The sequence below is a fragment of the Zonotrichia albicollis genome, chromosome 33 (genome assembly GCF_047830755.1).
Source record: "Zonotrichia albicollis isolate bZonAlb1 chromosome 33, bZonAlb1.hap1, whole genome shotgun sequence".
In the NCBI taxonomy this organism is placed as follows: domain Eukaryota; kingdom Metazoa; phylum Chordata; class Aves; order Passeriformes; family Passerellidae; genus Zonotrichia; species Zonotrichia albicollis.
The window spans coordinates 2,087,730-2,115,651 of record NC_133851.1 but is presented as its reverse complement, the minus strand read 5'-3'; the positions used below and the strand labels follow the sequence as shown (position 1 = coordinate 2,115,651).

General features: G+C 55.0%; 1 protein-coding gene across 4 annotated transcripts in view; it reads right to left on the bottom strand.

Annotated features, from left to right (window-relative positions):
• The window catches only part of LRP1 (LDL receptor related protein 1), a 136,274-nt gene extending 110,656 nt beyond the window's left edge, over positions 1–25,618 (bottom strand). For all 4 annotated transcript variants that reach the window (XM_074530904.1, XM_074530906.1, XM_074530905.1 and 1 more), the window contains exons 1-2: positions 25,334–25,618; positions 403–525 (exon numbers count right to left, since the gene is read on the bottom strand). In XM_074530904.1, coding sequence (XP_074387005.1) covers positions 403–525; positions 25,334–25,406 — 196 coding nt within the window. In that variant the 5' untranslated portion in view covers positions 25,407–25,618. The remainder of the gene's footprint in view (positions 1–402; positions 526–25,333) is intronic.
• Positions 25,619–27,922: the final 2,304 nt, after the last annotated feature.

Here is a 27,922-nt window from a genome sequence, read left to right as displayed (position 1 = left end):
GATGGATGGATGGATGGATGGATGGATGGATGGATGGACAGATGGATGATGGATGGATGGATGGATGATAGAGGGAGGGATGGAGGGATGGATGGATGGTGGATGGAAAGATGGATAGGTGGATGGATGCATGGATGATGGATGGATGGACGGACAGATGGACGGAACGGACACCTCCCACCCAAGGGGCTGCAAGGCAAGCTGAGGTAGAACATTGTGCAACGTCTGCCTGGAGTCCTGTAACACCCATGGAGAGATGGAGCAAAACCCAGAGGAAGAGGAAGAGGAAGAGGAAGAGGAAGAGGAAGAGGAAGAGGAAGAGGAAGAGGAAGAGGAAGAGGAAGAGGAAGAGGAAGAGGAAGAGGAAGAGGAAGAGGAAGAGGAAGAGGAAGGCATACATACATATCTCGGGAGATTCATCCGAGCCATCCGGACAATCCTTCTCCCCGTCACAGCGCCAGCCCTTAGATATGCACGTGATCTGATCTTTGCATGCAAACTGTTTGGGGCTACAAGTCTTCGGTGCTGGATGAAAAAAAAAGAAATAAGGATAATAAACAACATCAGTTTTCTTCCCAAGGACAAGTTGTTTCAAAAAAAAAAAAAAAATCAAATTTCAATTAAAGGCCAAGATTGGTTTGGGTTTTTATTTTTTTTTTGAGGGGATGATTTCTTTCCTATGGCTTGGCAGAAGTTTGAGCCCGGCACCGGATCCATCAAGCTTGCCCCTAAGGAAAGGAGGAAATTTAAGCTGGAGCATTAATTACACCGGGAGAAAACAGGAGTCGAGCGCTGTGATGCACTCAGATTTTAAAGATCATTTAACTGGGATGAATTAGCTCCTGGGAGCCAGAGGCGCTTCGTTTTCTGTGCTAGGCAAGAGAAAACACAGGGCAAAAAACAAGAAAAGCCAAATGAGAACAAATTAAAAAGTAATGGTTTTTTAAATCATGAGGACAGCAGCGGGATGGGGATCCATCCATCCCATGGATGGACCCCAAGGAAGGCTGACCCCACATCCTTCATGGGACAGGGAAAAGGGACAGAGGGAAAAACAGCAGGAAAAGCCAAAATCCAGAGTTTGGGGAGGGGGAAAGGCTGGGAAGAGGCTCCTGCCCGTACCTTGGGGGGGTCACTGCTACCCCCAACCATCGGCTGCAATCAGGGGTCATTGAAATGGGGGGCAATGAAATGGGGGGGATCATTGCACCCCCCAGACATGGGCTGAAATGGGGGTCACTGAAATGGGGGTCACTGAAATGGGAGGGGACATTGCACCCTCTCAAAAGGAGAGGCTGCAATGGGGAGTCACTGAAATGGGGGGCACTGAAATAGGGGCCACTGAAATGGGGGGGGGGGGGGTCACTGCCATGGGGATCACAGCCATGGGGGGGTCATTGCCATGGGAGAGGACATTGCACCCTCCAAATATGGGCTGCAATGGGGGTCACAGCCATGGGGGGGGTCACTGAAATGAGGGGTTCATTGCACCCCCCAAACATGGGCTGAAATGGGGGTCACTGAAATGGGGGGGTCATTGCACCCTCTCAAAAGGAGAGGCTGCAATGGGGAGTCACTGAAATAGGGGTCACTGAAATGGAGGTCACTGAAATGGGAGGGGTCATTGCACCCCCCAAACATGGGCTGCAATGGGGGTCACAGCCATGGAGGGGTTCACTGAAATGAGGGGTTCATTGCACCCCCCAAACATGGGCTGAAATGGGGGTCACAGCCATGGGGGGGTCACTGAAATGGGAGGGGACATTGCACCCTCTCAAAAGGAGAGGCTGCAATGGGGAGTCACTGAAATGGGGGGCACTGAAATGGCGGGCAATGAAATAGGGAGGTCATTGCACCCTCCAAACATGGGCTGCAATGGGGGTCACAGCCATGGGGGGGGTCACTGAAATGGGAGGTCATTGCACCCCCCAAACATGGGCTGAAATGGAGGTCACTGAAATGGGGGTCACTGAAATGGGGGGGTCATTGCACCCTCTCAAAAGGAGAGGCTGCAATGGGGAGTCACTGAAATGGGGGTCACTGAAATGGGGGTCACTGAAATGAGGGGTTCATTGCACCCCCGAAACATGGGCTGAAATGGGGGGGTCACTGAAATGGGGGTCACTGATATGGGGGTCACAGAAATGGGGGTCACTGAAATGGGAGGGGTCATTGCACCCCCCAAACATGGGCTGCAATGGGGGATCACTGAAATGGGGGTCACTGAAATGGGGGGGTCATTGCACCCCCCAAACATGGGCTGAAATGGGGGTCACTGAAATGGGGGTCACTGAAATGAGGGGTTCATTGCACCCCCCAAACATGGGCTGCAATGGGGGTCACAGCCATGGGGGTCACTGAAATGCGGGGGTCACAGCCACGGGGGTCACTGAAATGGGAGGGGGGTCATTGCACCCCCCAAACATGGGCTGCAATGAGGGGGTCACTGAAATGGGGGTCACTGAAATGCGGGAGTCACAGCCACGGGGGTCACTGAAATGGGGGGGATCATTGCACCCCCCAGACATGTGCTGCAATGGGGGTCACTGAAATGGGGGGATCATTGCACCCCCCAGACATGGGCTGCAATGGGGGTCACTGAAATGGGGGGCACTGAAATAGGGGCCACTGAAATGGGGGGGGGTCACTGCCATGGGGGTCACAGCCATGGGGGGGTCATTGCCATGGGAGAGGACATTGCACCCTCCAAATATGGGCTGCAATCGGGAGTCACTGAAATAGGGGTCACTGAAATGGGGGGCAATGAAATAGGGAGGTCATTGCACCCTCCAAACATGGGCTGCAATGGGGGTCACAGCCATGGGGGGGGTCACTGAAATGGGAGGGGTCATTGCACCCCCCAAACATGGGCTGCAATGGGGGATCACTGAAATGGGGGTCACTGATATGGGGGTCACTGAAATGGGGGTCACTGAAATGGGAGGGGTCATTGCACCCCCCAAACATGGGCTGCAATGGGGGTCACAGCCATGGGGGGGGTCACTGAAATGGGGGGTTCATTGCACCCCCCAAACATGGGCTGAAATGGGGGTCACTGAAATGGGGGGGTCATTGCACCCTCTCAAAAGGAGAGGCTGCAATGGGGAGTCACTGAAATGGGGGTCACTGAAATGGGGGTCACTGAAATGAGGGGTTCATTGCACCCCCCAAACATGGGCTGAAATGGGGGTCACAGCCATGGGGGGGGTCACTGAAATGGGAGGGGACATTGCACCCTCTCAAAAGGAGAGGCTGCAATGGGGAGTCACTGAAATAGGGGTCACTAAAATGGGGGGCAATGAAATGGGGGGGTCATTGCACCCCCCAAACACGGGCTGCAATGGGGGTCACTGAAATGGGGGTCACTGAAATGCGGGAGTCACAGCCACGGGGGTCACTGAAAGAGGGGGGGGTCATTGCACCCCCCAAACATGGGCTGAAATGGGGGTCACAGCCATGGGGGGGTCACTGAAATGGGAGGGGTCATTGCACCCCCCAAACATGGGCTGAAATGGGGGTCACTGAAATGGAGCTCACTGAAATGGGGGGGTCATTGCACCCTCTCAAAAGGAGAGGCTGCAATGGGGAGTCACTGAAATGGGGGTCACTGAAATGGGGGTCACTGAAATGAGGGGTTCATTGCACCCCCCAAACATGGGCTGCAATGGGGGGGTCACTGAAATGGGGGTCACTGAAATGGGAGGGGTCATTGCACCCCCCAAACATGAGCTGCAATGGGGGATCACTGAAATGGGGGGGCCATTGCCATGGGGGGGGTGACTAAAATGGGGGTCACAGCCATGGGGATCACTGCCATGAGGGGGGACATTGCACCCTCCCAAAAGGAGAGGCCACAATGGGGTCGGTCACTGAAGTGGGGGTCACTGAACCACGGGAGGGTCACTGCCATTGGGGGGGTCACAGCCCTGGGGGGGGGTCACTGAAATGGGGGTCACAGCCATGGGGTTGTCACTGCCATGGGGGGGTCACTGTCCAGCCCCAGCCCTGGGGGTGGCCGGAGCTCTTGCAAACCCAACACAACTGTGAGCTCTTGTTCAAGCAAAGGCAGCCACACACGCAATTCCCAAAACATTCATCTCGTGGCATCCCTGCTCTCCTGCCAAATTCCCCTCTCCCAGGATCCACCTCACTTCCTGCTCAGCCCGGGAAAGGGGGGGGATCTGTGATCTGTGATCTGTGATCTGTGATCTGTGCCTGCATCCTCCTCCTGCCACGGGGCTGCTCCTGTGGAGCACAGGAGCCTGAGACGGGAGAGGATGAGGATGATGCTGTCCCTAATCCCCATCCCATCCCTGAAGGGCGGGAGGACACTTCCCACCCTGTCACAGCCCTCAGGGCTTTGCCTGATGCTGTTCGCTGCGCTGGGAGTGTGGCTCCTCCTGCCAACCTGCTTCTCCTGCCTCCTTTCCTCCCTCCCTCACCGGCGGCGTGGGAGCTGCTGCTCGGCTCTGCCAAGATGGAGACTGGACAGATTAAAATGGATGGAGCATCCCTGGCCTTCCTCTCCACCTTCCCAAGCCTGTCCACCTTTCCTTTCCTCCCACCAAGCTCAAGGACAGGATCCTCTGCTCCAAACCCAGCCCTTCCACCCTCTCTTCTCACAGAGCTCATCTGACACCTCAATCTTTCAGCCACAGGCACAACCAGGGCAGCATTCATTAAGAAAGCTTGACCTTCCCCTTGGCCTTCCCCTCCACCTTCCCAAGGCACAACCCAAGCCTGTCCACCTTTCCCTTTCCTCCCACCAAGCTCAGGAATTGGATTCTCTGCTCCAAATCCAGCCCTTCCACTCCCTCTTCCCAGTGGAGCTCATCCGACACCTCCATCTCCAGCCACAGGCACAACCAGGGCAGGATTCATTAAGAAAACTTGGCCTTCCTCTCCACCTTCCCTGTCCCCTCTCCTCATCCTCCCATCAGGCTCAAGGACAGGATCCTCTGCTCCAAACCCAGCCCTTCCACCCTCTCTTCACACAGAGCTCATCTGACACCTCAATCTTGCTGCCACAGGCACAACCAGGGCAGGATTCATTAAGAAAACTTGGCCTTCCTCTCCACCTTCCCTGTCCCCTTTCCCCATCCTCCCACCAGGCTCAGGGACAGGATCCTCTGCTCCAAACCCAGCCCTTCCACCCCCTCTTCACACAGAGCTCATCTGACACCTCCATCTCCCAGCCACAGGATTCATTAAAAGAACCACAGCAAAGAGCTGAGACTCTCTTGGATTTCCTGCTCCTCCTCATCCTCCCAGGTCTGCAGCAGCCACAGCGTGACCTGTGGCTGTGGCAGCCACTGCAACCCACGGGTTTCACTTCCCAAAGGAGCAGGCAGAGCTAAAGGAGGTCAAATCCCTGGGAACCCATTGCCAAGTGGTTGTTTGTGGGATGGGAAAACAGGAGCTTGTTTTGTGCTGGAGACAGCAATCACAGAATTGACAGAATCACAGAATCACTGGGTTGGAAGAGAACTTTAAGATCATTGAGTACAACCCCAGTCCAATCCAACCCAACCAAACCCTGGCACCCAGTGCCACATCCAGGCTTTGTTAAACACACCCAGGGATGGTGACTCCACCACCTCTGTCTGTCCTGGGAATTCACAGAATTCACAGAATTCACAGAATTCCCAGAATTCACAGAATGACCAGGTTGGAAGAGCCATCACTCAGCACCACCATCTCCATGCTGAGCATTCCCAGCTCCAGCACCAGGGTAGGAACACGTGGGATTCCTTCCAAGCACTGACACCATCCTGAGGACACCTGCCCTTCCAGACAGCAGCTTCTAAATCTGAGTTTCCTTTTCTCCAGGCTGAACACCCCCAGCTCCCTCAGGGCTCCTCACAGGGTTTGTGAGGATCCCTCAAGCCCCTCTCCAGCCTCGTTGCCTCCTCTGGACCTGCTCAAGCATCTCAGCATCCTTCCCAAACTGAGAGCCCAGAACTGGACCCAGCACTCGAGGTGACACCATCCTGAGGACACCTGCCCTTCCACACAGGTGCTGATCCGTGCAGAACGATCCCAGAGAGCTCCTCACCACCACAGGGCACCCAAACCCAACCAAAACCATCTCCTCCACCATTCCCACCCAAACTCATCCCCTCCACCATCCCCACCATGGGAAGAGCCAGAGCCACCACAGCTCAGAGCAAGGAAAGGATGGAAGGCGATCGCTCCCGAGGCTCCTCAGCATTCCCTGCTCACTCCCTGCCCTGGCACAGCGTGTTCCCGGCGGGCACAACACCCTCCGTGCCAGGTGGACAATCAGAGAAGGTGTCTGTGTTCACGCATCCCTCTCCCAGAGCCAAAATTCCCTTCAGCAGCGGGGATGGGGAATAAAGGAGCCTTCATCACACACAATGGGCGGCTCAGAGCGGGGCTGGGGCAGCTGCAGGGACACGTCCCTGCCTTGGCAGCCAGAGGAGAGAGACCCCGGCTCAAAAGGGGACTTAAAAGGGACAAAACTGCGCTAAAAACGCGGCAGAAGTTTGTTAAAATAGGTGAGAAATGAAGGGGAAGGTGGGGAAATAAACGCGCCCAAAGGAGGGTCCAAAAAGAGAAAAAAAATGGCATTAAAATGTGGCCAAAAAAAATGAAAAGGGACAGGAAAAGTGGAGAAGTAAAAGGGTCTCAAAAAGGGTCTTACCCCCCAAAAAAGGGCCAAAAGATGATGGGAAAATAAAGGCACCCAAAGGAGGATCCAAAAGGAGAAGGAATGGCATTAAAATGTGGTCCAAAAAAAATTAAAAGGGGCAGGAAAAGTGGAGAAATAAAAGGGTCTCAAAAAAGGCACATAAGAAAAGGGCCCCCAAAAAGGCACGAAATGAAAGAGGTCCCCCCCAAAAAAGGCCCTACCCCAAAAAAAGGGCCAAAAGATGATGGGACAATAAATGCACCCAAAGGAGGATCCAAAAAGAGAAAAAATGGCATTAAAATGTGGCCAAAAAAAATTAAAAGGGACAGGAAAAGTACATAAATAAAAGGGCCTCAAAAAAGGCACATAAGAAAAGGGCCTCCAAAAAGGCACGAAATTAAAGAGGAACCCAAAAAAAGGCCCTACCCCAAAAAAGGGCCAAAAGATGAGGGGAAAATAAACACCCAAAGGAGGGTCCGAAAGGAGAAAAAATTGAACTAAAATGTGGTCAAAAAAGGGAGCGGAAAAGCAGAGAAATAAAAGGGTTTAAAAAAAGGCCCTACCCCCAAAAAAAGGGCCGAAAGATGAGGGGACAGTGGGGAAATAAATACATCCAAAGGAGGTTGCAAAAAAGGAAAAGTGGAGAAATTAAAGGGTCTCAATTCATGGCCACTCTTCCCAATCAGAGCTGAGCCCCTGTGGGACCGTCCCAGCTTGGAATTGGTGACACAAAACCTTGGAGTCACCCAAGACACAAAGTCAACCACAAAATCCACCAAAACCACATCAGACACTTGAGGCTTCATTTCTCTCCCCCACACCATCCAACCTTTGTCCCCAAACTACAGAAAAAAATCCAGATTTGTTCCCTTTTTTTGTGTTTTAAACCAGGATTTGTGCTGGTTTTTTTTGTGTTTTCAGACCTTTCAGGGTCTTGGAGTTCCCTGGGCTGCTGGAGCTCCAGGCTGATCCTCAAACCCCAAACCCAGCAAATTTTCCACCTCCCAAAAGCTGAACTAAGTAATAGAGACATTTAAAATACCAAACCCTCAGGTTTGAGGCACATTTTTCCAGGGGGGAAAGGGAAAAGGAAAGGCTCAGCTGTTTGTTTTGCATTTAAGCACACCATCCCACAACAGTTCAAATGCATTTTTGCCATTCTTCCATCCGGCCCCCCTCGGAAAGGGGAAGATTCAAACCAGATCCCTGCTCCGGAGCTTCCAGGACCTCAGGGCTCCTGGCCATTCCCACAGGTATGTGGTGGAGCTGGGGGATGGGGACAGCCCATTGCTGAGTAAATATTGACTTTAAAATACGGTTTTTCCCCTCCTTTTTCCCCTTCGAGTCGGACTATGGAATCACGAGGCATTCACCTTCCTCAAACAAACAAAAAAAAAAATTATTTGGAGAAGGAAAATTCATCTCTGCTGTGGAAGAGGTGTTGGGATGGGACAGGCTCTGGATGTGGGGGCTCTGATGGACCCTGGACAGGGCTCACTCTGATTCTGCCCCTTTCTGGAACCCCCAAGGAGGCAACAACAAATCCAAGCAGAACCAAACCCCACCATCATTCTCTCCCACTCATTCTGTTCCACACATTCTCCCATTTTTGCCCACCTGGACACTCCCCATGGCAAGGGACACCCATGGATTGGGAGCCACTGGATCCCTGCACTGGGATGGGGAGATGCCATCCCAATGTCCCCCTTTGGGGACAAGCAAGAGGTGACAGCTCCAGGGTCCCCAGCTCCCCTTTCACACCCCAGAGGGACAGGCAGGATGGTCCCTCTGCTCATTCCCAAACCCCACCAGCGCATCCCTGTCCCTTTCCCACTCACCCTGCTCCAAAAATTCTCCCATTTTTGCCCACATGGACATTCCCCATGGCAAGGGACAATCATGGGACACCCATGGGACACCCATGGGACATGGAGTGGGAGCTACAGGATCCTGCACTGGGCACCCCATGGAGATGCCATCCCAATGTCCCCCTTTGGGGACAAGCAAGAGGTGACAGCACAGCTCCAGGGTCCCCAGCACGGGCACTGGGATGGAATTCCCATCGTCCAGGACCTGCCTCCAAACCCAGACAAAGAAACAGAGCGAGGATGTGGAGGGGGGACAGGGAGGAGGAGGAGGAGGAGGAGGAGGAAGGACGGGCGAGCGCATCCCGAGGGAGGCAGGAGATGGAGGAAGGAGCTGCCCACAGCATCCCCGAGGAGGGGGAAGGGGGATTAAAAATCATATCAAAATCATATCAAAATGATATCAAAATGATATAAAAATCACATTGCGGCTCGCAGGGCTGCCTCCTGCATCACCTGACTGCAAACGCATCCGGGGGGAGGCGATTTCCATCAGGAAATGTGCGAGGAATGCGCTGCCCCCTCCCCACCCCGCCCAGCCCCTTCCCCTCCCGCTCCCCGGGCTCCAGCAGCTCCGCCGCCCTCAGATGAAATCCATTAAAAAGGAAAAAAAAAAAAAAAAGGAATAAAGGAAAGATTTGCATTTTAAACCAAATTCAGGAGCCGCGCTGGAGCGATCCCCGCCTCCAGCCCCAGTCCGCAGCAGAACGAGCTGAAAAATGGAAGGAGATGGAGCCGGATGAAAGGAAAGCTCTGGCATTGTCAGAAATGGGGGTAATAATAAAAAAAGGGAAAAAGGAAAAGAAAAAATAAAAGAAATAAATAAGAAATAAAGATAAGATAAAAAAAATTAAAATAAAAAATAAAAATAAGAAATAAAAATAAAAGGAAAGCAGAAAAAAGTAAAAAGAAAAAAAGGAAAAAGAAGGAAAAAAAAAGAAAAAAAGAAAAAAGAAAACAAGAAAAAAAGAAAACAAGAAGAAAAGAAAAAAGGAAACAAGAAAAAAAGAAAAAAGAAAACAGAAATAAATAATAAATAAAGAAACAAAGAAAAAAGAAAAAAGGAAGAAAAAAGAAAAAAGAAGAAAAAAAGAAAAAAGAAGAAAAAAAAAGAAAAAAAGAAAAAACAAAACAAGAAAAAAAGAAAACAAGAAAACAAGAAGAAAAGAAAAAAGGAAACAAGAAAAAAGAAAAAAGAAAACAGAAATAAATAATAAATAAAGAAACAAAGAAAAAAGAAAAAAAGAAGAAAAAAGAAAAAAGAAGAAAAAAAGAAAAAAGAAGAAAAAAAGAAAAAATAAAAAAGGGAAAAAAAGAAAGAAAAAAAGAAAAAAAGGAAAAAAAAAGAGCTGGATCATCCAGACTCTGGCGAGGAGGAGCAGCTCCAACCCCACAGCCAAGGGGGATTCAAGGGAGAATCCCATTTTTTGAGTATTATTCTTTTTGCAGCTTATCTGCAATTTAAATGGGAAAAAAACATGAGGCGGGGGAGAAAAAAAAAGGGGAAGAAAAAACCATTTCCAGGCAGGAAAAAGATGCCTAAATCCCCTGAGTGCATTTGGATGGGGTTCAATCCCTGCCAGGGTGCCCCGTGTGCCCTTTTTTCCTTCCTCAGAGGATGGATGGGGAGGAAGGAAAAAAGGGAACCCCACCTCCCCTACCTGGGAGCCTTCATCCCAGCAACAGCAGAGGGATGTTTATACCCTGGGCAGAGCTGGGAACCCAAACAGGATCCGCCGTGGTTATTTATGGCCTGTGGCTGGAGCTGATAAGGCTCCCTCCAGAGCCCTGGAATAAAGCAATTCCACAGGATAGATTAATAGGCATTTCATCCCAGCAGCTGGAAGGGAGGGAGGATGGGGAGAGGAGAGGAGAGGAGAGGAGAGGAGAGGAGAGGAGAGGAGAGGAGAGGAGAGGAGAGGAGAGGAGAGGAGAGGAGAGGAGAGGAGAGGAGAGGAGAGGAGAGGAGAGGAGAGGAGAGGAGAGGAGAGGAGAGGAGAGGAGAGGAGAGGAGAGGAGAGGAGAGGAGAGGAGAGGAGAGGAGAGGAGAGGAGAGGAGAGGAGAGGAGAGGAGAGGAGAGGAGAGGAGAGGAGAGGAGAGGAGAGGAGAGGAGAGGAGAGGAGAGGAGAGGAGAGGAGAGGAGAGGAGAGGAGAGGAGGCTGCCAGGGGCTTGGTGGGGCAGGAGGGTCTGTGCTTCCTCCCAGCAGGCCGGGCATCAGCTCGCCAAGGCTTTCAAAGGGTTGGAGCGCGGCCAGAACCATTGGCCTTAATTCATTAGTCAACTCAATTTCGCTGCCTCCGCAAATAAGGACTTTGTCTGGGATGGGGAAACGGAGCAGAGCAGCTATTGTGCCCTGGGAGCGGGCAGAAAGGGCCCTTTGAGAGGACACTCTGCTGGAATAAAAGTCACTTTTATCCCAGAATAATTAGCATGCTCTGAGTACACTAATTATTCCGGCATAAAGGGACTTTTATTCCCGAGCAGAGCGGGGAGCTGCTCTGGATTCGGCTCCACCTGCTCCGTGTGAACGGAGCCAGGGATGATCCAGCTGGGATTTGGGATCTTTAGGGTGGATTTGGGATCCTCGGGGCGGATTTGGGATCCTTGGGGTGGATTTGAGATCCTTGGGGTGGATTTGGGATCCTTGGGGTGGATTTGGGATCTTTAGGGTGGATTTAGGATCCTTGGGGTGGATTTGGGATCCTTGGGATGGATTTGGGATCCTTGGGGTGGATTTGAGATCTTTAGGGTGGATTTGAGATCCTTGGGATGGATTTTGGATCCTTGGGGTAGATTTGGGATCTTGGGGTGGATTTGGGATCCTCGGGGTGGATTTGGGATCCTTGGGGTGGATTTGGGATCCTCGGGGTGGATTTGGGATCCTTGGTGTGGATTTGGGATCCTTGGGGTGGATTTGGGATCCTTGGGGTGGATTTGGGATCCTTGGGGTGGCCACACCTGTGGCTCCTCACTGTGGCTCCCAATCCACGGGTGTCCCTCGCCACAGGGAGTGTCCAGGTGGGCAATAATGGGAGAATGTGTGGAACAGGACCAGGGGGAAAGAGCCACCCCAACCAGAGCAGGGTCACCCCTCAGGAGATGCTCAAAGAGGTTCAGTTGGATCATGGAAAGAAAATTTAGGATTTTAAACAGCTGAAAGAACGTAGGGATGGGCATCAGAGAAGGCAGGGAGGAGAGCACAGCACTGGTGACTAAACCAGGCTCCAAATTCACTTTTCCCAGGGGAAAACACTCTGCAGCCCAGCAAAGGAGAGGCTTCACTGCTTTCAACCTCTGTAAGTTGCAAGGAAAGAAAATTTAAGATTTTGTACAGTAGAGACAGGCATCAGAGCAGCTGGGGAGGAGAGCACAGCACTGGTGACTAAACTAAGCTCCAAATTCACTTTTCCCAGAGGAAAACACTCTGCAGGCCGGCAGAGGAGAGGCTTCACTGGCTTTAACCCCTGTAAGTGGCAGGGAAACAAAATTTCGGATTTTATACAATAGGGATGGGCACCAGAGCAGCCAGGGAGGAGAGCACAGCACTGGTGACTAAACCAAGTTCCAAATTCACTTTTCCCGGGGAAAACACTCTGCAGGCCGGCAGAGGAGAGGCTTCACCTCTGTAAGTTACAGGAAGAGAAAATTTAGGATTTTATACAGCTGGAAGAGCATAGGGATGGGGAGGAAAGCACAGCACCGGTGACTAAACCAAGCCCCAAATTCACTTTTCCCGGGGGAAAACAACTCTGCAGGCCGGCAGAGGAGAAGGAGAGGCTTCACCTCTGTAAGTTACAGGAAGAGAAAATTTCGGATTTTATACAATAGGGACGGGCACCAGAACAGCCGGGGAGGAGAGCACAGCACCGGTGACTAAACCAAGCCCCAAATTCACTTTTCCCGGGGGAAAACACTCTGCAGCCCAGCAAAGGAGAGGCTTCACTGCTTTTAACTTCTGTAAGTTGCAAGGAAAGAAAATTTAGGATTTTATACACCTGGAAGAGCATAGGGATGGGGAGGAGAGCACAGCACTGGTGACTAAACCAGGCTCCAAATTCACTTTTCCTGGGAGAAAACACTCTGCAGGCCGGCAGAGGAGAGGCTTCACCTCTGTAAGTTACAGGAAGAGAAAATTTCGGATTTTATACAATAGGGACGGGCACCAGAGGAGCTGGGGAGGAGAGCACAGCACTGGTGACTAAACCAGGCTCCAAATTCACTTTTCCCAGGGGAAAACGCGCTGCAGGCCGGCAGAGGAGAAGGAGAGGCTTCACTGCTGCGAGTTGCAGGGAAAGAAAATTTAGGATTTTATACAGCTGGAAGAGCATAGGGATGGGGAGGAGAGCACAGCACTGGTGACTAAACCAAGCCCCAAATTCACTTTTCCCAGGGGAAAACACTCTGCAGGCCGGCAGAGGAGAGACTTCACTGCTTTCAACCTCTGTAAGTTGCAAGGAAAGAAAATTTAAGATTTTATACAGTAGAGACAGGCATCAGGGCAGCCGGGGAGGAGAGCACAGCACCGGTGACTAAACCAGGCTCCAAATTCACTTTTCCCGGGGGAAAACACTCTGCAGGCCAGCAGAGGAGAGGCTTCACCTCTGTAAGTTACAGGAAGAGAAAATTTCGGATTTTATACAATAGGGACAGGCACCAGAACAGCCGGGGATGAGAGCACAGCACTGGTGACTAAACCAAGCCCCAAATTCACTTTTCCTGGGGGAAAACGCGCTGCAGGCCGGCAGAGGAGAAGGAGAGGCTTCACCTCTGTAAGTTACAGGAAGAGAAAATTTAGGATTTTATACAGCTGGAAGAGCATAGGGATGGGGAGGAGAGCACAGCCCTGGTGACTAAACCAAGCTCCAAATTCACTTTTCCCAGAGGAAAACACTCTGCAGGCCGGCAGAGGAGAGGCTTCACTGGTTTTAACCTCTGTAAGCGCCAGGGAAAGAAAATTTAGGATTTTATACAGTAGGGACGGGCATCAGAGCAGCCAGGGAGGAGAGCACAGCACACCAGGCTCCAAATTCACTTTTCCCGGGGGAAAACGCGCTGCAGGCCGGCAGAGCAGAGGCTTCACCTCTGTAAGTTACAGGAAGAGAAAATTTCGGATTTTATACAATAGGGACGGGCACCAGAGGAGTTGGGGAGGAGAGCACAGCACCGGTGACTAAACCAGGCTCCAAATTCACTTTTCCTGGGGGAAAACGCGCTGCAGGCCGGCAGAGCAGAGGCTGAGCGAGCCCATCTGGAAGGGCCGGGGGCTGCGCAGGAAGCGGAGCCGCGGCCGCGGGCACCGACCCAAGGATGCGCGGCCGGACCGGGCGGAGGCGGCGGCGGCGGCGGCGGCGGCACCGCCCCCGTTCCACGCCCGGTGCCCCGGAGCAGCCGCGCCGAGCGCGGGGAAGGCGGCTGGAGCGGGAAGTATTAAAGCCAAGTGCTTCCTTTTGCAAACAATAAAAAAGCACCGCGATACCCGCCGGGAGGAAACGTTTCACAGCTTTTTCCTTGTGTTGGGAGCAGCTCCCGGCGCCTGGAGAGGATGGGACCACCGATGGGACAATTCACATTTATTGATACAAATAATAATAATTTATATAATAATTTATATAATAATAATAATAAATTGATAAAATAATATATAATGATAAAATAAAAATAAAAATAAAAATAAAAATAAAAATAAAAATAAAAATAAAAATAAAAATAAAAATAAAAATAAAAATAAAATTAAAATTAAAATTAAAAATAAAATAAAAATAGAATAAAAATTAAAATTAAAAATAAAATTAAAAATGAAACTAAAACTAAAACTAAAACTAAAAATAAAAATAAAAATAAAAATAAAAATAGAATAAAAATAGAATAAAAATTAAAATTAAAATTAAAATTAAAAATAAAAATAAAAATAAAAATAAAATAAAAATAGAAAAAAAATAAAAATAAAAATAAAAATAAAAATAAAAATAAAAATAAAAATAAAAATAAAAATAAAAATAAAAATAAAAATAAAAATAAAACAAAAATAAAAATAAAAAATAGAAATTGATACAGAAGTTTGGGTTGGATAATTAAAGTCATGAAGTGAGCATGATAAAAAATCAGGGCTAGGGTTTAGTTGAGGCATTAAGAACGAGGGAAGCCCTTTTTCTTTAGTTTAAATTGCTAAAGATGGTTCATAGCTTCTTAATGGTTAGGATGATATTAGAGAGGATCAGCTGGATCATGGTTTGGGGTGTCTGTGCCCCCCTCAAGTGACATCAATCATCTGGAGCTGCTCTCCTGGCAGGGACAGAGGCAGGGAGAGCCCAGGGGTGGTGACACCGACAGCAGGGGACAGGAAAGATGAGTGGCATCAGAAGGAGCTGGATTGGGTGGGCACACACTGGCACACCAGAGGGGCAGGGTGGGCACAGGGGCATCCAGCTGCTCCCCAGGGCTGAGGATTTGTGTCCCTGTGCCACCCTTTAGGCCACAACATTCCAGTTCTGAGAAAATCACCAGCACATAGGGCACAGGGAAGCAGAGGGAGGGACCCCCAGCACCTGCCCATCCTCAGGATGAAGCCCCTCAATATCTGCCCATCCTCAGGATGAGAACTCCCTCCCCAATACCTTCTTTTCCCGAGGATGAGACCCCCAACACCTGCCTATCCTCAGAATGAGACCCCCCAAAACCTGCCTGTCCCCATAATGGGACCCCCCAACACCTGCCCATCCTCAGGATGAGATCCCCATCACCTGCCCATCCCCAGCATGAGACCCCCCAATACCTGTCCATCCTCAGAATGAGACCCCCCCAAACCTGCCTGTCCCCAGGATGAGACCCCCCAAAACCTGCTTGTCCCCAGGATGAGACCCCCAACACCTGCCCATCCTCAGAATGAGACCCCCCCCCATATTTGCCTATCCCCAGGATGAGACTCCCCCCAATATCTGCCCATCCTCAAGATGTGACCCCCAACACCTGCCCATCCCCAGCATGAGACCCCCCAATACCTGTCCATCCTCAGGATAAGACCCCCCAAAACCTGCCTGTCGCCATAATGGGACCCCCCAACACCTGCCCATCCTCAGGATGAGACCCCCCCCCATATTTGCCTATCCCCAGCATGAGACCCCCCCCCCAATATCTGCCCATCCTCAGGATGTGACCCCCAACACCTGCCCATCCTCAGGATGAGACCCCCATCACCTGCCCATCCCCAGCATGAGACCCCCCCAATATCTGTCCATCCACAGAATGAGACCCCCCAAAACCTGCCTGTCCCCAGGATGAGACCCCCAATACCTGCACATCCTCAGGATAAACTCCCCCAATATCTGCCTGTCCCCATAATGGGACCCCCCAACACCTGCCCATCCTCAGGATGAGACCCCCTCCCAACACCTGCCCATCCTCAGGATGAGACCCTCCCCAATTCCTGCCTGTCTCCAGGATGAGACCCCCCAATATGTGCCCATCCTTAGCATGAGACCCCTCCAAAACCTTGCCCATCCTCAGGATGAGATCATCCCCCTCTCCAATCCCTGCCTGTCTCTAGGATGTGACCCCCCAATATCTGCCCATCCTCAGGATGTGACCCCCCAATATCTGCCCATCCTCAGCATGAGACCCCCCCATATTTGCTCGCCCCTAGGATGTGCCCCCCAACACCTGCCCATCCTCAGCATGAGACCCCCCCCCATATTTTCCTGTCCCCAGGATGTGCCCCCCAACACCTGCCCATCCTCACCGTGCTCTCATTTGGAGAAACACCATCTGGCAAAAGCCTAATTAGTCCACTCAATTAAAGATGCAACTTCCAACTCAATTAGCCTCCCTCCCAGACATCCACAATTCCCACTGCTGCCCCAATCCACACGTTTTGGACACCACAGAGCTGCTCTCACCTTCCTGGAGCCAGGGATGCTCTTCCCACCCCTCCCCTCGGTGGCACTGCAAGCACAGTCCCACTGGAGGAGCTCAGAGCTGCCAGCAAGGTCATTTATCCAAGAATTCTGCTGCCAAGCCCAGGAGAGGTGCTGGGACTGTCTGTGATCCTGCACAGCATCTGCATGACTGCAGCTCTCCCTTCCCTGCCTCACGAAGGACACTGGAGTCTAAATTTAGCCCTAAAAACGGCCAGACCACGTTGAGGAACTCAACCTCTCACGATGGAACAACATCCAGGCCAACCCTCACGGCCCAGCCGGTGTTTTTCCTTCAAAAATAAAGAAAACAACGAGCTTGAGCCGAGTTAGAAAATGCTGAAAATATTTGGTGCGGCCGCAGCCGGCAGGTCGGGCTGGCCAGGAAAAAAAGGACTGGAAAGTTCAGTCAGCAGCAAAACCTGGGCTGTAAATAGCTCGAGGTGGATTGCAAAACCCCAAGGAGAGGGGGGAAAGCATCCAAACTGCAGCTGGGGGAGATGGGAGAGCCTGAGGATGGCAGGGATGGATGAAAAAGTCCCCGGGCACTCTGAGGCCACCAAGCCCAAGTTCCTGGAGAGGGAACACAGCTGGACACGCTCTCTGGGAGGTGATGGAGATAAAATTCATGCCAAGCACAAGGAGGGTCCTGTCTGCCTGGCAAAGGCAGGATTGTGAGAAGGACACAGGCTGATGCATCTGCTGCTCTCAGCTGCCATCCTGGGGTCAGCACCCACCCCAAGGAGCCCCTTCCCAAATCTGGGACCACTGGATTCATCATGGGTGAGCTGGGAGAGGACTCTGGGCTTGGCAGGAACTCTCACAGAGAGAGGTTCAGGTCTGAGAGGTCTGGGGGTGCACAAGAAAGGATTTATCTGCTCCAGGAAAGTGCTTGGAGTGGATCTGGGAACTGAAATCATTCAGTGGCAAAGGCAGGACTATGGCAAGGACACAGGCTGATGCATCTGCTGCTCTCAGCTGCTACTCCTGGGGTCAGCACCCACCCCAAGGAGCCCCTTCCCAAATCTGGGACCATTGGATTCATCCCAGTGGAGCCCCATGGGTGGTTGGGGTGAGCTGGGAGAGGACTCAGGGCTTGGCAAGCAGCTCTTGCTTCAGATCCCATCAGGGCTGGGAGGTCTGGGAGGCACAAGAAAGGATTTATCAGCTCCAGGAAAGTGCTTGGAGTGGATCTGGGAACTGAAATTATCCCCAGGCCTGGAAGAGGAGTGAGGATGATTTCAGTGGCAAAGGCAGGACTGTGGCAAGGACACAGGCAGATGCATCTGCTGCTCTCAGCTGCCACTCCTGGGGTCAGCACCCACCCCAAGGAGCCCCTTCCCAAATCTGGAACCACTGGATTCGCCCCAGTGGAGCCCCATGGGTGAGCTGGGAGAGGACTCTGGGCTTGGCAGGAACTCCCACAGAGAGAAGTTCAGGTCTAGGAGGTCAGGGAGGGCACAAAAAAGGATTTATCTGCTCTAGGAAAGTGCTTGGAGTGGATCTGGGAACTGAAATCATCCCCAGCCTGGAAGAGGAACCTCCCGCCCCATGACAAAGCCGCGGGCTGATGGCCCTGCTGAGTCAGCAGGATGTGGCACATCCTGTGTGTCCTCCCCTCTCCCGGGCACTCCGGGGCCCCCAGGGCCCGGCCCTGGCTGTGATTTCGGGAAGCGCCTCCCATGCAAACCCCGGCTGCTCAAAGGACGCTGGAGAACCGCGTGCTGCCTGCAAAACTCCATCCAAGGGCTTGGGACAGCTCCTGAAGGCACAGCCAAAATCCCTGCAGTGCTCTGGGGGTCACAGACACAGCACAGCTCCCAAAGCAGCCAAATCCCAAAATCCCACTGGGGACACCATCCCCACGAGCTGTCCCATTCCTTTTGGAGCATCCCAGTGCTCCTGAGAGGGTGGGAAGTCCTCAGGATCCATCTGACAGCCAGAGCAAATCCCTCCTCACCAGGAATGCTGCACCAGGATGAGCCTCAAGCGACACACTGGGCTGCCAAATCCCACTGTGGACACCATCCCCTCGAGCTGTCCCACTCCTTTTGGAGCATCCCAGTGCTCCTGAGAGGGTGGGAAGTCCTCAGGATCCACCTGACAGCCAGAGCAGATCCCTCCTCACCAAGGATGCTGCACCAGGATGAGCCTCAAGGGACACACAAGGGGCACACTGGGCACTGTGTGTGCTCTGGGGGTCACAGACACAGCACAGCTCCCAAAGCAGCCAAATCCCAAAATCCCACTGTGGACACCATCCCCACGAGCTGTCCCATTCCTTGTGGAGCACCCAGTGCTCCTGAGATGGTGGGAAGTCCTCAGGATCCACCTGACAGCCAGAGCAGATCCCTCCTCCCCAGGGATGCTTAGCAGGATGAGCCTCAAGGGACACACTGGGCAAAATCCCTGCGGTGCTCTGGGGGTCGCAGACACAGCACAGCTCCCAAAGCAGCCAAATCCCAAAATCCCACTGTGGACACCATCCCCACGAGCTGTCCCACTCCTTGTGGAGCATCCCAGTGCCCCTGAGAGGGTGGGAAGTCCTCAGGATCCACCTGACAGTCAGAGCAGACCCCTGCTCCCCAGGGATGCTGGACCAGGGTGAGCCTCAAGGGACACACTGGGCAAAATCCCTGGGGTGCTCTGGAGGGGTCGCAGACACAGGCACAGCTCCCAGGGCACACAAACCCCACCGTGGACACCATCCCAGTGCTCCTGAGATAATGGAAAAGCCTCAGCAGCAGGATCCACCCGACAGCCAGAGCAGATCCCTCCTCATCAGCGCTGCTGGACCAGGATGAGCCTCACTGGGCAGCCACAGGACAGACCCCAGTGCCCATTACTCTCACCCTGCCACTCTAGAGATGCCACCAGCGCTCCCAGTTTCTCCCCAAAGGGCTCCTGGTCCTCAGCCTGCCCACCCTCCATCCCCCTCCCCAGCTTAACGAGCATTAGGAGGTGACCTGGATGTTGTCACAGCCTTGAGGGACAGCCAGGTCCCCCTGTGCCCTCCTGGAGTTGTGGTCCTTGCCCAAACACCCTCATCCCAAGCAGTGGGAGGATGGATTTTGGGAGCCAAGCCTCTCTCCTCAAAGCTTCTCATGCCACCACCCCGTCCCCTCAGCTGACTCCAGGGCTGTTTACAGGACCCCACCCAGCAGCTGCTTTACACAGCTTTTCCCTTCATTTGGCTCTGATTTTCCACTCCAATCCTGCTGTTCCTGTGAGGAGAGGAGAGGGAAATGCAGCAGAGCAGAGTCTGGACAGCCCCACTGGACAACCACGGGCTGGGGGCAAAGAGGAACCACAGAACATCACCTGAGGAGGATGCTCCAGAAACCAGGGCCTCGAAGGCACAGGGAGGACCTGCATGGTTTTTCTCCCCAGTTTTTAACACTGGTTTAAAAACCAGTTTTTAACACTGGAGGAAAAGCTTGAGCACAGGTCAAGAATGGGCAAAGAGAAACTACAGAACAACATCTGAGGAGGATGCTCCAGGAACCAGGGCCTCAAAGGCACAGGGAGGACCTGCATGGTTTTTCTCCCCAGTTTTTAACACTGGTTTAAAACCCTGTTTTTCCCCAGTTTTTAACACTGGAGGAAAAGCTTGAGCATGGGTCAAGAATGGGATGGGGGCAAACAGAAACCACAGAACACCAGGAGCTGACTCCTCCAGAAACCAGGGCCTAGAAGGCACGGAGAGGACCTGGATGGTTTTACTCCCCATCATCCCAAACCAGTTTATAACACTGTTTTTAACCAGTTTTTTAACACTGTTTTTAACACAGTTTTTAACCAGTTTTTAGCACTGCGGGAAAAGCTTGATCATAGGTCAAGCATGGGCTGGGGGCAAAGAAGAACCACAGAACAACATCTGAGGAGGATGCTCCAGGAACCAGGGCCTTGAAGGCACAGGGAGGACCTGCATGGTTTTCCTCGCCAGTTTTTAACACAGTTTTTAACCAGTTTTTAACACTGGAGGAAAAGCTTGACCTGTGGTCAAGCATGGGCTGGGGGCAAACAGAAACCACAGAACACCTGGAGCCAGCTCCTCCAGAAAAAAAGGGTCTTGAAGGCACAGGGAGGACCTGGATGTTTTTTCTCCCCAGTTTTTACCACTGGTTAAAACCCAGTTTTTACCCAGTTTTCATCACCAGCTGGAGCAGCCCCCGCTCCTTGCCGGTTCTCAGGCTCCCCCGGAGCACATGGAAGCAGCAGGGAGAGAACACGAGGAGCGAGTGGTGGGGCTGAGACACCGGAGGAGAGGGGGCTGCCACAGCTGCTCCCACCCCCACAGCGCCCACTGAGCCTCAGGAGCTGCAGAAATGCCTGGGTTTCACCCCAAAGCTGGCACCACTGCCAGGGATGCTCCACCATCAGGGACAGGGAGCACTTGGAGCCAGAGGTCAGTGGTCAGACCTTTCATTGGACACCTTTCACACGAGGACAGAGCCCCACAGGGCTGCTGGAAGCACAATTGTCCTGCTGGGATGCTCTAAAAAATAAATATGGGATGCTACAATGCTCTGCACAGGAATGATGGACACCCCCACAGCACCCACTGAGCCACAGGAGCTTCAGAAATTCCTGGGTTTCACCCCAAAGCTGGCACTGCTGCCAGGGATGCTCCAGCATCAGGGACAGGGAGCACTTGGAGCCACAGGTCAGTGGTCAGACCTCTCATTGGACACCTTTCACACGAGGGCAGAGCCCCACAGGGCTGCTGGAAGCACAATTGTCCTGCTGGGATGCTCTAAAAAATAAATATGGGATGCTACAATGCTCTGCACAGGAATGATGGACACCTCCACAGCACCCACTGAGCCTCAGGAGCTTCAGATATTCCTGGGTTTCACCCCAAAGCTGGCACCACTGCCAGGGATGCTCCAGAGATGCCCCAGCAGGGACAGGGAGGACTTGGAGCCAGAGGTCAGTGGTCAGACCTTTCACTGGACACCTTTCAAATGAGGACAGAGCCTCACAGGGCTGCTGGAAGCACAACTGTCCTGCTGGGATGCTCTAAAAAATAAATATGGGATGCTACAATGCTCCACACAAGAAGGATGGACACCCCACAGCACCCACTGAGCCTCAGGAGCTTCAGATATTCCTGGGTTTCACCCCAAAGCTGGCACCACTGCCAGGGATGCTCCAGCATCAGGGACAGGGAGCACTTGGAACCAGAGGTCAGTGGTCAGTTCTCTTACTGGACTCCCAAAATGTGGCTCCCCAACACCTTTCACACAAGGATAGAGCCCCACAGAGCTGCTGGAAGCACAATTGTCCTGCTGGGATGCTCTAAAACATAAAAATGGGATGCTACAATGTTCTACACAGGAATGATGGACACCCCCACAGCACCCACTGAGCCTCAGGGGCTTCAGAAACAGAGAGGAGGCAACACCTGGGCTTCACCCCAAAGCACCCCAAAGCTTCATCCCTGGAGCACCGCTGCCAGGGATGCTCCAGAGATGCCCCAGCAGGGACAGGGAGGACTTGGAGCCAGAGGTCAGTGGTCAGACCTTTCACTGGACACCTTTCAAACGAGGACAGAGCCTCACAGGGCTGCTGGAAGCACAATTGTCCTGCTGGGATGCTCTAAAAAATAAAAATGGGATGCTACAATGTTCTACGCAGGAATGATGGACACCCCCACAGCACCCACTGAGCCTTAGGGGCTTCAGAAATTCCTGGGTTTCACCCCAAAGCTGGCACCACTGCCAGGGATGCTCCACTATCAGTGACAGGGAGCACTTGGAGCCACAGGTCAGTGGTCAGACCTTTCACTGGACACCTTTCACACAAGGACAGAGCCCCACAGGGCTGCTGGAAGCACAACTGTCCTGCTGGAATGCTCTAAAAAAATAAAAATGGGATGCTACAATGTTCTACACAGGAATGATGGACACCCCTCTGGACATTGCATGGAGGAACCCCCAGGCACTGCCCCTCCAGCAGCTCCTTCTCCTCCCAGCACCTCCACACCACAGCAGCACCAGGCACTTCTCAGGCCAGGACAGAGCCCCACAGGGCTGCTGGAAGCCCAAAAATCCTGTTGGGATGCTCTAAAAAAAAAAAAAAAAATATGGGATGCTACAATGCTCCACACAGGAATGATGGACACCCCCACAGCACCCACTGAGCCTCAGGAGCTTTGGAAATGCCTCAGCTTTACCCCAAAGCTGCCAGGGATGCTCCAGGGCTGCCCCATCAGTGCCAGGGAGCACTTGAGAACTCTCACTGGACACCACAGCAGCAGCAGGCACTTCTCATGCCAGGACAGAGCCCCACAGGGCGGCTAGAAGCTCAAAAATCCTGTTGGGATGGTCTAAAAGAATAAAAATGGGATGGTACAATGTTCTACACAGGAATGATGGACACCCCTCTGGACAGTGCATGGAGGAACCCCCCTCCAGCAGCTCCTTCTCCTGCCAGCACCTCAAACCTCCACTGTTCACCTCCACTGAACCCAGAGCAGCTCCGGGCGTGTCCCTGCACGCTGAGGGAAGCAGCGTGTGCACACCCACACGTGTGCACACACACACACACACATGGAAAAACACACGGGAAAACACCTGGGAACACAGGTGGGGACACCTGGGAACACACATGGGCACGCAGGGACACAAAGTGGGACGTGCCAGACCACCAAGGTGGCAAGAGGGAAGTGCTGCACCAAAACATCTCAGCAACCCTCAACCACAGGTATTTCCAAAACAGGAACAGGGTGATCCCTGCCTGCCCTCACTCCACTCCTGGGGCTCTGGGGTGCCCCACACCACCCCAGTAAATGGCAGAGCACTGGCAAGAGTGGCAGTTGCACACCAGTGCCCTTTGTTCCCCATGGAAAAGCTTCCTCCCGCCCCACGGCTGGACTTTGTCCTCCTCTCCTCCTGGAAAAATCAGCTTTCAGAGCTGCAAACAGAGGTTGTGAGTGTGAGGAATTAATTCTGCAGACAAGGATGGGGACCTGCACCCTGCTCCAAATGACCTCCTGGCCTCTCCCAGAGCCCCACTGTGGGAAGCCAGAGCCCATCCAGGACCACCAGGGTCGAGGCACCAGCTCAGGTGGCACCTTGGTGGCACATTCTGGCTCCTAACCGACCCAACCACGTGCTTGTGGTGCCTCCACATCGGCCACATGCCTCCACCTCCTCCCCACCCACAGCCCCACAGAGCTCCCAGCACCCCAAGGTGGTGGGACAGCACCTTGACCCCATCAGATCCCCAAAAAGGAGCCCCTGAGGAGGAGGGGGACATGCAGCAGGGAGGAAGGAGCGTCCTCTGCCCCACTCCAGCTCCTGGTTTTGGAGAAGAGGATGGAAGAACTTCCCTTCCAGCTCATCATCTTCCCGCAGCCTGGTTTCCAAAGGCAACGCAGCTTATGCAATGAGCGCTGCCTCCCTTCCGCCCCCACCAACTTCTGGATCCGCCGGCTGCTCCGAGCCACCTCCGAGTGCCACCGACACCTCGCGTCCCCGGAGAGGTGACCCCGGAGGGCTCAGCTCTCGGCCACCTGCACTGCCCGGCTCATCGGGCTCAATCAGCCCCGCAGGTGCCACCGAGGGGGGGTGAAGGGTGCCCTGAGCTGCTCTGCTGTTGTCACCTCCCTGCAAGGGACACAGATCGAGTGTCCACACACCCCGCAATAGGGTGAGGAAGGGCTGGAGGATGGAAACCACAGGCTCCGGCCTCCTGCAGCCCCAGACATGAATCTGGGGCAGGGATCTGGCGTTTGCCCAAACCTCCTCCTCCTCCTCCTCTTCCTTCTCCATCCCTCGGACACAACGGGTCAGATGCTGCCACTGCCACGACACCAAATCCCTTCTCCAGCTTTGCTCCGAGGTGGGCAAAGGAACGGGACAGAAAAACCTGCCCCTAAACCAAAAATCAACCCCCTCTCGTTCATCCATCATCCCGGCCTCTCATTTCACCAGGCCATTCCCGTGAGGACAGAGGAGAATCCGTCACAGGAAAGCCAAAACTGCCCCAATTTCGCCGCTTTTGAAGGGAAAAACAGCCCCGGAGCGTCCAAGCGTTGCGAGAACTTCGCCACGGCCGCCGGTTCCCGGCTGGAGCCGCTGCCAGCGCGGAGCACGGGCGCTGCCAAGAGCGGCCCCTCGCACATTCCCAGCCCGGCCATGGAGCTGACGAGCTCAAGTATTTACTGAATAGATCAATAAGGGCCGGGAACGCGACGTGCACGGCTTGGGAACGAGCGGTTTGGCAAGGAGCTGGATGGACGGATACGGGGGGGGAGGCTGGACAAACGGACACACGGACGGGGGGGAACGGACAGCCCCGGTTGGCTGGATAAACACATTCCCAATGCCACCAGGCCCGGTCACAGCCGAACTCCGCAGCCGGGCGTCGCGGCTCCGCGAGAAGCAGCCCCGGTTATGCAAGAGGGGGAGCGTGGGGCGAGGCCGGGCTGTCACGGGCACCCCCGGGACCGCTGGGACCCCGGACCCGGTCACCCCCCGGGACACCGGGACCCCCAGTCCCGGCTCCCGCAGCGGTGCTGAGCTCCAACTTTCCCGCTTGGCTGCGGGGAAAACTTTGGATTCCAGAGGAAAATGGGATGGAGGGCGGGTGGGAGCCAGGGGAACGGGTAAAGAGGGGAAAACGGGGTGCGCCAGCGAGCGACCCCCGCGGCTGCGGGGGGAACGGAGCGGGGGGCGCACTGTGCGCTGCGGAGGGGTGCGGGGAGGACGCGCCTCCCCAGCCCGGCCCGCAGCTCCCCGCTGCCCCCCGGTCCCCCCGGTGTCCCCACGGTGCGGCGGGGCCGGGCTGCGCCCGCTCTGCTTTGTCACGGCGGCGCCCCCCGCCCCCTCCCCGCGCCCCCGACAGCGGCGGCGGCGCCTCCCCCTCCCTCCCCGCCGGTATCGCCCCCCGACTCACCTTCGAGGGCGCGGGCGGCGGGCGCGGCCAGCAGGGCCAGGAGGCTCCCGGCGAGGGCCAGCAGCGGCCCCATGCCGGCGGCTCGGCGGCGGCGGCGGCGGCGGCGGCAGCGGCGGCTCCTCACGCCGTGCTGCCCGTGGGGCGGCGCGTCCCGGGCCCGCGCACCGACATCCGCGGGGGGCGGGCGGGGGCGGGCCGGCGGCCGGGCCGGGCCGGGCCGGGGGGCGGGCGGACCCTCCGGGCTGGGCGGCGGCGGCGGCGGTGGCGGCGGGGCCGGGGGGCGGCGGCGGCGGGGGATGGGGATGGGGGGGCGGGGGGGGTCTGCGCGCGCCGCCGCCGCGGCGGAGGGAGGGGCGGACGGTGATTTTGGGGAGGGGGGGGAGATGGAGAGCGCGCCGCCGCCCGCCTGACGTCACCGGGCTCGAGCCGCCGCCGCCGCGGACGGGAACGGGGGGGGGGGGGGGACACGCGCGTGGCGTTGGGGGGGGGTCCTACGCGCATGCGCGTGCTGGGCCGGGGCTGCGCCCCCCGGTGGGTGTGGGCAGGGACAGGGTCCGGTGTCGGTACCGGTATTGCTATCGGTATGGTCCGGGCAGCGGTCCGGTGTCGGTACCGGTATTGCTATCGGTATGGTCCGGGCAGCGGTCCGGTGCCGGTACCGGTATTGGTATCGGTACGGTCCGGGCAGGGGTCCGGTGTCAATAATATATATACAGGCAGAGGTGTCGGTATCGGTGTCAGGGGTCCGGTGCCGGTATCAATGTCAGTATGGTACGTCCAGAGATCCGGTAGGAGTGTCCGTGTCAGTATGGTACGGGCAGAGATCCGGTGGGACTGTCGGTGTCAGTATGGTCTGGGAGGGGTCCGGTGCCGGTGTCGGTGTCGGTGTCAGTATGGTACGAGCAGGGCACCGGGGCCGGGGCCGGTGTGACACAGGTACAGGTACAGGTACAGGTACAGGTACAGGTACAGGTACAGCGCTGCGGGTCCCGTTCACACGCGGTACCGGCCCGCGATGCCGCTCCAGAGCCCGGCCCGGCCCTGCTGTGGTGGCCCCCAGGTGTGGGGCAGGCCCAGCTCCCCTCTACCGGCACACGGTACCGGCCGTGGGTCAGAAACGGCCGGGATAGCAGGACCCTCATCATCCTCAGGGGCAGCGGGACCCTCATCATCCTCAGGGGCAGCGGGACCCTCTCGGGGCTGCAGGACCTTCGCTGTCCCGGGCCCTTCACCATCCTCGAAGGCATCAGGAGCATCGCCATTCTCCCAGCACAGCAACACCATCAGCACCCCAAGGGCTTTGGGACCCTCACTGTCCCCCCAAGGGCAGTGGGACCCTCGCTATGTCCGAGGGCAGTGGGACCCTCACTGTCCCCCCAAAGCAGGGGGTCCCCTGTCACCCCCCAGGGCAGTGAGACCCTCACTGTTCCCCCAATGTGGGGGGGTCTCTCATCACCCCCCAGGGCAGTGGGACCCTCATTGTCCCCCCAAAGCAGGGGGTTTCCCCCTCGCCACCAGGGCACAGGACCCTCGCTGTCCCCCCAACGCTGGGGGTCCCTGTCGTCCCCCAGGGCACAGAACCCTCACCATGTCCAAGGGCACAGGGCTCTCACTGTCCCCCCAAGGCAGGGGTGACCCCCCAGGACACAAGACCCTCACTGTTTCCCCCAGAACAGGGGGTCTCTTGTCACGCCCCAGAGCTGTCACCCCCCAGGACCCTCGCTGTCCCCCCAGCCATCCCTGCAGCGGCTACAGAAGCAAGGCTCAGGATCGGGGGTCCAGAACAGCAGACCCCCATCATGGGGGTCCCGCCATCACTCACCCAACTCCTGCTTTGACTGAGAGCCGTGACGTCAGAGACGGAGCCGTGACGTCATCCACTGGATACCCCGCTGCCTGCCAGGGCCCGGGGCCGAGGTGGGAGATGGGCAGCGATGCCGGCGCCGTCATTGGGCACCATGCGACCCCTCCGCGTGATGTCATATGTTTTTTTAATTATGTCACACTCCCGCTCCGCCCCACCCCGCTCAGGCAGCTGCGGGGGGAGAGGGTGATTCAGGCTGCTGCGGCGCCAGATGTTCGGGAGAACGTCCAGATGTTCCCGGGACGCCGCCCCGGCAGAAGTGCCGGGGTGGCAAAAATCGAGGTGTAACCCGGTGGGCTGGAGGGGTTTTGGGGGCCGGTTCTGTACCTCGCATTCCCCCAGAGCCCCCAAAAGTCGCACAGGACCCGGGGAGCGGGTGCGATTCTGATTCCTCCCACAGCCCCCTCCGCACTCGAGACCGTCCTGGACGGGGGCGTGGGGAGCCCGGGAAGCCCTTTTCCAGTCCCGAACGGGTTTCCACTCTCCCGGGATGTTCCGGTACACCGTGGATAAGCCGCGCTCGCGGGACCCCCGGGCGCGTTTGATGCTCGGAATGGCAGCACCGAGAGTTCACTGGCGTTCCCGGGAGGAGCCGGGAGGAACAGCCCTGTCCCAACCCCGGTATCGCATCCCCAGTCCCGATACCACATCCCCACCCCCGGTCCCGCATTCCCACCCCCGGTACAGCATCCCCACCCCCGGTACAGCATCCCCAGTCCTGGTAT